The 10,496-nt window shown below is 47.0% G+C and overlaps 1 protein-coding gene and 1 pseudogene across 1 annotated transcript in view; both read right to left on the bottom strand.

The window, feature by feature from the left end:
- Positions 1,204-1,808, bottom strand: Gm7653 (predicted gene 7653; annotated as a pseudogene).
- Positions 7,717-10,496, bottom strand: part of Itga11 (integrin alpha 11) — a 106,125-nt gene continuing 103,345 nt past the window's right edge. Inside the window, exons 29-30 of the mRNA NM_176922.5 lie at positions 9,647-9,760; positions 7,717-9,068 (exon numbers count right to left, since the gene is read on the bottom strand). Of these exons, the coding sequence (NP_795896.4) occupies positions 8,997-9,068; positions 9,647-9,760 (186 nt within the window). The 3' untranslated portion in view covers positions 7,717-8,996. The remainder of the gene's footprint in view (positions 9,069-9,646; positions 9,761-10,496) is intronic.

Below are 10,496 nucleotides of genomic sequence, written 5' to 3'. Positions count from 1 at the left end.
TTCCTTCCCATGTCCACTTGGACTCTGTAGAGACAAAAATCATAAAATGTCTTTCAGAAGCTTCCCATACATTTTCTGTGTTACCTTACATTACATTTATTTTCACTTGAAGAGTGCAAATGGACTTCATGTTTACTGTTTAATATGTCAAGCATGTTTTCATTCCTCATATGTACATTTAAAAATATACAACTTCATAGCATGTCTATGGATGGTCTTAAAGTCTGTTTACTCAGACTTTTATTGGTGGGTATTTAGATGTTCAGTTTTCTCAGTGATGTGGTAGTGAACCCCGTTTACAGCTGCTTGCTAGCCTTGCTTTTAATTCTGCTTTAAGTGTGTTTACAGTCCTGGCAGACTGTTCAAGTCCCTCTGTCCTCCCCAGTCCTCTGTCCCCAGCTATTAACTCATTTAGTTTTTGCCAGGGTGGTTAGTGAAGAATGGTTTCGTTTGGTTTTTAGGTGTGCTCCTTTAACTCTGTGTGTCCTTCGTGATTGGGCTATGGCTACTATTACTTCAATAGAAATTATGTGGAAGTTTAAAAGGAATGTTTTGAGAAAGTTGTATCAGAACTTTACATTTAAGAAGTACATTTATTTTGAGTGTTCTGTATGTGTTGGAGGGTGGGTGGGGGTAGGTCAGAGGTCAACTTTCAGAAGTCAGTTAATCTCTGCCATATGAAGACTGAGGTCAGGTTATCAGCTTGGGGGCAAGTGTCCTTACCCACAGAGCCATATTACTGGTCCAGGATTTTACATTTTTATGTTGTCAGATTTGCCATAATTTTTTTTTTTTTTTTTTTTTTTTTTTTTTTTTTTAGTGGATTCTGGGCTTCATACCCTCTCTGTCAGGCTGTCTTCATTTCAAGATCAGATGTCTTTTTTTTTTTTTAAAAGATTTACTTATTTATTTATTTATTTATTATATGTAAAGTACACTGTAGCTGTCTTCAGACACACCAGATGAGGGAGTCAAATCGCATTACAGATGGTTGTGAGCCACCATGTGGTTGCTGGGATTTGAACTCTGGACCTTCAGAAGAGCAGTTGGGTGCTCTTACCCACTGAGCCATCTCACCAGCCCCCAGATGTCTTTTTAATGTGTGTTTTTTTCTGTTTGAAATTCACAAGCTTTTATGACTTTTCTTTCCTCCTTTCTCCTTTGAAACCCATCTGCCTTAGTGTAAGGTTTTTTTTGTTTTTGTTTTTGCCTTAAGTCATTTTATTGAGTGAGAAAACACTTGGGCCCAGATTTAATAAGACCAGACTAGCACCACATTTCTATGTGGAAGCCTGGTTTCTCAACTCAGAGGCAGGGTCTCCAGCCCCATAGCCTGGTTTTCAGAGATGGTCCCACGGGGCAAGTCAGTGTACTTGCAGGCAGAACCTCAGGACAGATGGACTGGGCAACGTTAGCGGTTGGTGTCCTTTTTGGAGATTACTGCTTGAGGTAATCCACATGACAGTGGGCTGCTAATGCTACCAGGTAGATGAGGACGTCATTAAGCTCCCCCTGAAGGGCTGCTCTCTCTTTGGCAGCCATGCTTGAGGACCAGGCTCTGCATCAGACTTCCACTGGAAGAGTTTCTGCCAGCTGGCCCACTTCTCCCACCAAGGCTAGCAGGCAGCAGGTTCCGCGGCCAGTGGAACTGCTCCCAGTCCCGCTCAGCAGCAAACTGCATGGAGGTGTCAGATGTCCTCAAGCGTGGGCCCCGCGCTGAATCTGAACAGGCCGGCAGCCACAGAGTCTTCTTGCCCCACACTACCGCCCTCACCGTCACCAGCGGTGGACATTCCGCCCACCAGTCCTTGGTTTAAGTTTTAAAAAGAGACTGACTTTACATTTTTATATGTATGGGTGTGTGCCTGTGTGAATTGTATGTACTGTGTTCATAGAGGTGCCCAGGAAGGCCAGAAGAGGGTGTTGAATCCTCTGGGCCTGGAGTTGTGAGCCCTCTAGTGTGGGCGCTGGGAACCAAGCCCAGGTCTTCTGCAAGACCACTCCTGACTCCTGACCCATTTCTCCAGCTCCCTGGTTTAAAATTTGACCTACCAGGAATAACAGCTAACCAAAGAAATATTCTCCATAGGTTTGAATTAAAATGTAAATTACTGCAAGGCAGTTGGGTCTAAGTTCCTTTTCCCCTGTGCTGATCTGGAAGCACAAGCAGCTCTGAGGACTGACCGATTCCTGCTGTGGCTGTATGGGAGGTACTTCTGCACGAGCCTTAGGTCTTGTAACTTGGGACAATAATACAATAATATTATCTAACTTGCACTGGGATGATCCAATGAGACAGTCAAAAATGCCTGGCAGATAAATGTCAAGTGCTTTTAGGTAGTCTTCACCTTGTTAATGTGAGGGATAAGTGACCTTTCCATTGTTGTATGCCTGTTTCTCCATGTGAACACTGGTGTCATTTGTATGTTAAAATATTAAAGCCTGGGGGCTGGAGAGATGGCTCAGCGGTTAAGAGCATTGACTGCTCTTCCGAAGGTCCTGATTTCAAGTCCCAGCAACCACATGGTGGCTCACAACCATCTGTAATGAGATCTAATGCCCTGTTCTGGTGTGTCTGAAGACAGCTACAGTGTACTTACATACAATAATAAATAAATCTAAAAAAAAAAAGAAAAAATATTAAAGCCTGAGCCAGGCAGTGGTGGTGCACACCTTTAATTCCAGCACGTAGGAGTCAGAGGCAGATGGATTTCTGAGTTCAAGGCCAGCCTGGTTTACAGAGTGAGTTCCAGGACAGCCAGCCAGGGTTACACAGAGAGCCTGTCTTAAAAAACCAAAAAAATAAAATTATATATATATACATATACATACATACATATACACCATATACATATATATATATATATATATATATATATATATGCCTTTTCACATTTATTTACTTGTGTGTGGAATTAGGATGGCTTGCAAGAGGAGGTGGTTTTCTTTAATCTGGGAAAGCTCCAGGGATCCAACTCAAGTTGGTCAGGCTTGTTGGCTGGCACCTTTTTTTTTTTTTCCCTGCTGAGCCATCTCAATGACCTCCCCAACAGATAGTTTTGTTGAGGCTTGTGAGAAAGAAGGCTCATTTTAGAGCACTTGTTGCTTCTGCAGAGCACCTGGGTTTGGTTCCTAGCTCCCTCAGTGGTGGCTCATAACCCTTATTACCTTCGTCTTCATGTGACCCAAAGCCTGGCTTCTGAGGGCAGCAGGCATGTACGTGGTACATGACAAAAAACACTTAATGTTTTTAAGATGACTTTAGACATCTTAAAAAGGAATCATTGTGTGTAGCACCCAGTCAGTGGATTCATTTAGACAGACAGGTGTGTAGTTCTAAGCTTCTCCTCCACAGCTCTATAGCAGTCTCAGGAAGCCTGGGTTCCTCAAATTCAGTGTGACTGAGGATCACCTTGAGCTGTTACTCCACCCGCTGAGTGCTGGATGATAGGCATGTGCCACCACATCTGGTCAGTCCTTGTGGTGCTAGGAATCAAATCCAAGTCTTGGTGCATGCTAGGCAAGCACTTGACAGCCACATCCCCAGTGGTACAGTTTCTAATTCTTCTTCCAGTCTCCTCCTCCTCTTTTTCCTCTTCCTCTCCTCCTCTCCCCTCTGTTTCTCAGGTATTATATATATGTGTGTGTGTGTGTATATATATACATATATATATATATATATATGTATGTATATATATATGTATGTATATATATGTATATATATGACTTATTTATTTTATGTATATGAGCACACTGTCACTGTCTTCAGACACACCAGAAGAGGACATCAGATCCCATTACAGATGGTTGAGAGCCACCATGTGGTTGCTGGGAATTGAACTCAGGACCTCTGGAAGAGCAGTCAGAGCTCTTAATCACTGAACCATCTCTCCAGCCCCCCACTTATTATAATTTTATATACACACTTCCAAGTGTTTATATTAGAGGCTCAAACTTAGATTTGGGGTGGCCATCCTAGCCTATAGATCTGAAAAGATCTCTTAGTACACCCCTCTCGTTTTGTAAAAAATAATTTATGTGTATTGTGTTTTGCCAGCATGTATATCTGTGTGAGGGTGTTCCAGGTAGTTGTGAGTTGCTGTGTGGGTGCTGAGAACTGGGTCCTTTGGAAGAGCAGTAAGTGTGCTTAAGTGCTGAGCCATTTCTCTAGCTAGCCCCAGAAACCTTTCATTTTATAATTGAGGATTTAACCCCAGAAGTAACATCATCCCTGGTCACAAAGACTGTCAGGGTTGGAAGTGGGCTCTGTGTCTCCTGCCCATGGTGCTATACTCCTCTGAGACCAAGGATGCCTCTCGATGCTTGCTGAGAGCCCTCTCTTATCTGTTGTGCTGTGTCATGGGGCTGAAGACTCGAAGTAGCTTTGAGACGCGAGAGAATGTTTTTCTTTGTTTCAGGTAACATCTGTGTACTGACATGACAGAACTAGGGTCAACTGCAGTACTTGCTCTAGAGGACCACAATGTGACACAAAGGCCAGGTCGTATCATCTCACCCGGGGAGAGTTGGACCCTCCAGTGTGTCTGTTTAACTGTGTGCTCAAACATCAGAGCAGATGAGATTTTCTCCTACATCCGTGAGGAGGAACCCACTAACTACAGATGTACCTTGTGAGGGAGAGAGACTTGGCTATCTTGTCTGGTTGAAATTGGCAGTGACTCATCATGCCAGGAAAGAGGCATGATGAAGCCAACCATTCCTGTCACACACTGGCATCTTGGGCCTTGAAGCCAGAGGGACTGACTCAATCCCAGTGTCTTACTTATTCGTGACTAACCAGTGGCAGTGACAGTGGAGGCAGCAGTCTGTCTGAGGAGCTCGGGTGAGGGAGAGGGCTCTACCATCTCAGCAATGCTCACGTGTGGCCCCGCTCTGCTGCTTCTCTGCATGTGTCCCTCCCAAGAACAACCACCTTTCTTAGCACAAGTAACAGCCACTGTGTGCACCAGAAGGACAGCTCCCGGGGCTTTTATAGACTATGGTGTCCCCAGGTTAAGCTTGAACAAGGCTGAAGGGTCACAAGGCCAGGCTGTATAGGAAACAGACCAACAGTCGGAACAAACGCTGGTGGCTTTACCGGGCTAGTTGTGAGAGCTTAGAATTTCCTCGCAGAAGCCTGGACCAGTGAGGCCCAGGATGGCACTTAGGAGTCAGCATCCTTACCGAGGCCACGCTGGGACCATACTTGAAGCTCAGCCCAGACAACCTGCCCTGTGAGGCATGAGACACACGTTGCCCTCTGAGCCAACAGGCCTTACCGTCTAGTGCCAGGAAGAAGCGTTCCTGACTGGCTTCCTCCTTTCAGCTCACAGTACACTGCAACTGAGGTATGCCATAAGATACCCACTCCCCAGAACATTACCAACGTTTCTCCTAAGTCTACCCAGGGCTGACAGGGCTGACTTCTGAATCTTCTGAGGCTTTCCCCATCATGACAGGGGGTGTTCTCAGGGCACACATCAAGCCCACACTGGCATGTCTTGCCCCACTGCTTCTCAGCTACTTGTAGCTGTTTTCTCTACTAGGCAGCAAGCTGAGACCTCAGAAATCCTGACAGCTATGAAACAGGATCAATCCCCTTCCCGCCCCCACCCCAACACTGCTGATTAACTGGGTATAGAAGCCATCTATACTTGATTTTACTGCAGACTTATTTACATATCCAGTGATCACAGGGACTCAACACATGTTATTATGAGTGTTGTTCAGGTTGGACATGTGCTTCCTTCAAAGAATTATTTTTAGGTTTTATTATTTCCTGTATACACACACACACACACACACACACACAAACACACACATATATATATATGTACCTCTGGGCTATATGACCAATATTTCAAAATGTTTTTTGTTTTTGAGATGGTGTCAGTGTGTTGCTCAGGCTAGCCTTGAACCTGAGGCCTCAGCCTCCTAAGTGCTGGGAGTACAGGTGTGTGCCACCCCGACTGCACATAACTATAATAATGAATTAGCAGCTAGAACATAGTTATTAACTCCCACCTGTGAGCCACAGTGTTTCCTTTTTCATTGTTGTTTTTTTATTAGATATTTTCTTTATTTACATTTAAAATGCTATCCCGAAAGTTCCCTATACCTTCCCCCTGCCCTGCTCCCCTACCCACCCACTCCCACTTCTTGGCCCTGGTGTTCCCCCGTACTGGGGCATATAAAGTTTGCAAGACCTAGGGGCCTCTCTTCCCAAAGATGGCCGACGAGGCCATCTTCTGCTACATATGCAGCTAGAGACATGAGCTCTGGGGGTACTGGTTAGTTTATATTGTTGTTCCACCTATAGGGACCCTTCAGCTCCTTGGGTACTTTCTCTAGCTCCTCCATTGGGGGCCCTGTGTTCCATCCTATAGATGACTGTGAGCATCCACTTCTGTATTTGTCAGGCACTTGCATAGCCTCAAGACACTTGCATAGTCACAAGACAGCTATATCAGGGTCCTTTCAGCAAAATCTTGCTGGCATATGCAATAGTGTCTGGTGTTGTTTTTTCTTTTGAGACAGGGTCTCGTTACATAGTTCTGGCTGTCTTGGAACTCACTATATAGACCAGGCTGGCCTTGAACTCAGAGAGATCCACTTTCCTCTGCCTCTGGAGTACTGGAATCAAAGGTGTATGCCACTATGCCTGGCTTCAGGGTTTCATTTTTGAGACAGGGTTTTATGTAGCCCAGGCTGGTTCTAAACTCACCTTCCTTCAGTCTGTGGTCCTCCTTGAATTGCTATGTCAGGGAGGGTGAGCTTGGTCTCCTGCCTTCACCTCACAGTTCGAGAATTCAGGTGTGTGCTACCATGCCATTGTACTAGAAATTTCACTATTCATTGTGGGCAGAGGACATGGCAGGAAAGGAGTCCAGAGGTTATACCTAGTGCAGTTTAGCATCAGAAGCACAAGTGTCAGGTTCCAAAAATATGCCAACCCGTGGACATCAGGCTTTTTGAAGCAGTGCTCCTGTGAGAGTTGACAGTGTTGGAGACAAGACTTGTTGAGTCAAGTCTTTTGAGTGTGGTTTGTTTGTTCTCTTCACCAGTGACCACATAGGGTGACCACTGATTTTCTGTTAGAGGGAAGTGGGCTTCTGAGCTCAGGGCTTAGCTTCACTTGGTTTACCTTTGACCTTCAATTTAGCCCTTCTGAAGCTGGGGAGATGAAATTCCTGGTTTGAGTCTTGATTTTGCTGTGGAAAATGATTGCACTGCCCTCTTCTGGCCACCTTGTGCACCTACGTGCACATGCCTACATGCATGCTCACACACACACACACACACACACACACACACACACACACACACACACAGACAAGTTAAAAAAAAAAAAAACCCAAATACTTTCTAAATTATTTGTTAGGCTGTGAAAAAGTGAATTACCAGTAGGAGCATAGAATGGAGATGCTTTGTTTCGAGAATGGCCTAAGTCAGTGTGTGGGTCAGCACTGAAGGCCCAGCCTGGAGGGTCGGGGAACCTGAGTGGGGGCAGCCCCTGGCCAAAGATGGGGTGGGTGGCAATGGTGGGGTGAGCAGTGCCCACTACCTAGATGCAGAGATGTCACCGCAAGAGAGGCCAGGTAGACCTTGGGAGAGGACTGGCTGTATAATGGACAAGACTGTCCCCGCGACATTTAGATCCGAGCAGACACCCTCCTCCCTTTCTTCTTTAAAACAGAATGCAGCCTTGCTCTGTCACAGAGTGGAATGTCTGTTGTTGGTTGTTTTTAAATACCGTTTAGAACATTTTCTTAAATATATTTCTGACAGTAAAGGTCGTACCGCATAGGGGAACAGATGACATTGTTCAGATGAAACAGATGACAGGGGACACTGATGTGTCCATTTCCATCTCAACAAAAGGTTAAGGCATAAATTACTCTGCTGGGCATCCGGCATGCCCCTTGTCCTTGGGGCTTATCCCAGAGCTGGCCGGCGAGATGCCTATCTGCCTCTGAGGTTTAAGGTTCCCAGGGGCCTTGCATGGGCTTTGTTCAGTGCATGCCTAGAAGGCCCCCCACAGCGCCCCCTACAGGAGCCCTTCTCCCACACGCTGATGGTTGGGAGGTGCGTGCGTGTGTGTGTGTGTGTGTGTGTGTGTGTGTGTGTGTGTGTGTGTGTGTGTAGGTGCTGATGTAAGAAACAGAGGCTCCCTATCACAGTGCATCTACCAGGGACAAGCTGCAGTTGTCAGACAAGAGGGTACGGAGAGCCACGGATTTTTATCATCCTCCTCAGGCTCCCTAGCACGAGTTGCCTAGCAACCAAAGCGGCTGAGAGGAGCTGCGGGGGAGGCTGGAGAGCAGGATTGAGTGGGTGGTGGTTACTGCTGGAGAGCCCTGCTGCTTTCTGATGTTTGGAAGGTACCCAGCATCCTGATTCCCTCCAGTTCATTTGGCACAGTCCCTGGATGTGTTTCCATCACTGGCCTGCAGCTGGCATATCAAGCCACACAACTCTGGGTCACTCATAGAGATCTTTGGGGTCTATCTGTGGAGAAGGGATGGCTGTGGTTTGGGAACCAAGAGCAAGGGTAAGGGGTGCGGCGGAGGTTATGCTCCCGGGCCATGGAGTCCTGAAGCTATAGGTCCAGATAGGGCGTGCACAGTGGGCTCGTATTTGCTAGCTTCCCCTTGAGTTTCTTCAGAGGTGGGCAAGACAACAAAACCCTAGCACCTTAGTGTTTGGGGCAGCAGATTCCCTCCACAGAGCCTTGGGGGAAGGCCACCGGTGGGTCTTGGAGGGTCCCTTTTAGTCCTTAGGGATCTGTACTGGAGGTCTTGGCCTCTAGTAGAGAAGTCACTCCGAACACGGGCTGGAGGTCCATCCCACAGCGATCAGTTGCCATTGCTCCAGAGATGAACTCAATGTAAAGTCCATGGGTGTCCTCTTTGCTCCAGCTCTGAGGCCATAGCCCGGGCCTGCACACCCCCGGACTGGTGTCGGGCCCCCAACAACTTGAAGCTTCCTCTGGATCCTCACTTGAGCTCTTTGGGGATGGGGCCTAGGCCAGGTTCCCTCTTGCGCTTGGCACTTTTAAAAAAACCGAGCTGTGGGGAGGCAAAGTGGAATATGTGAGGGGTGGACAGGCTGGGCGACATTGGTGTCATCTGTTGTTCCTCTGTTAGCCCCTCAGATTTTCTCCCTAAGAGGGCTTCCCTAAATACCCCCAGCTCACCCTCAGTACCTTTACTCCCTTATTCAGTATGTGAACTGAAGTCCTGGGCCAGGGGACAAGAAGTCAAGCTGGATCACCCAGCCCTAGTTAATATCCCAATTTGGGCCTCCCTCACTTTATCTGTAGCAGGTGGAGATTGAGCCCCGAGTTCTTAAACAGAGGGTCAGAGCTGAAGGAGATTTTGTGCAGTTTTATTGCTTAGACCTTTTTTTTAAAAAAAAAAAAATCTGGTAGGAGGAACCCTACAGGCTTGGAACCATAGTTTGGCCTTTGCAGGCATGACTAGTCTTGCCTGCTGTGGAAGGCATTTGGTGTCATGGCAACAGGCAAGCACTTGAAGGAGTCTGCAGTGCCAGATCTCAGGGACAGGAGAATGGAACATAAGCACAGGCCTAGAACTTTGAGGTCAGACAGGGATACTGTTCCTGTCCCTACCTACGGGAGCCTCACCTTCCACAGTGCCAGGACCAGCAGGGCCAGCAGCAAGAGGCCCCCCAGAGTGCTGCCCACGATGATCCAGATGGGGACCTGCCAGTCTTCTTGCTTGGAGATCTCAAATGTGACCTGCAAGTAGAGGGGGCCAGGGCAATATTGTCACAACTGCCCAGGGCAGAGGGTGGCACATCTGCAGTGTAGAGCTGCACCTGTCCCTTTGGGAGATGTGAGGAGGGACAGGTCTCACAACAGCTAGTTCTGCCCAGCTGACCTCTAACTGCGTGAACGGGAGGAGGGTAATGGGCTCCATGAGCCGTGCTCTCTTCGGCATTAGCTGTCTGCTCCCCCTGATTCTCCATGACTGCCACTCTTTGACAGCCCTCCTGGCTGGTCCTTATTTCTACCAATGTCCTCGTGTTGGTCTGTGCAGGTGTGGTTTCTGAGCCCCAGGGTCACTTGGGGAACTTAGGGTTGTGCCCAGGAGCCCTGGGAAGCCGTTGCAATTGTAATTTTCCTTCCTTTCCTTTTTATGGGAGTGGGGGTTAGGGTCAACTGACCTTATACTTGCTATGTAGCCGATGATGACCATGAACTACCTTTTAAAATATAAATATATTTACTTATTTAATTTTTAAGATTAAAATTGCATTGCCCCCTCCTTCCTCTACTCCCTTCTCTGACCCCACCTTGCTCTCTTTTGATGTAACGAACTCCCTTTCTTTACATGTTATTGTTGAACTGGTATTTTTGGTTGGTTGGTTGTTTTTTTTTTTTTTTGGTTTTTCAAGACAAGGTTTCTCTATGTAGCCCTGGCTGTCCTGGAACTCACTCTGTAGACCAGGCTGGCCTCGAACTCAGAAATCCG

Source organism: Mus musculus, chromosome 9, assembly GCF_000001635.26.
Source record: "Mus musculus strain C57BL/6J chromosome 9, GRCm38.p6 C57BL/6J".
Lineage (NCBI taxonomy): Eukaryota > Metazoa > Chordata > Mammalia > Rodentia > Muridae > Mus > Mus musculus.
This window is presented reverse-complemented; position numbering and strand designations above follow the sequence as displayed.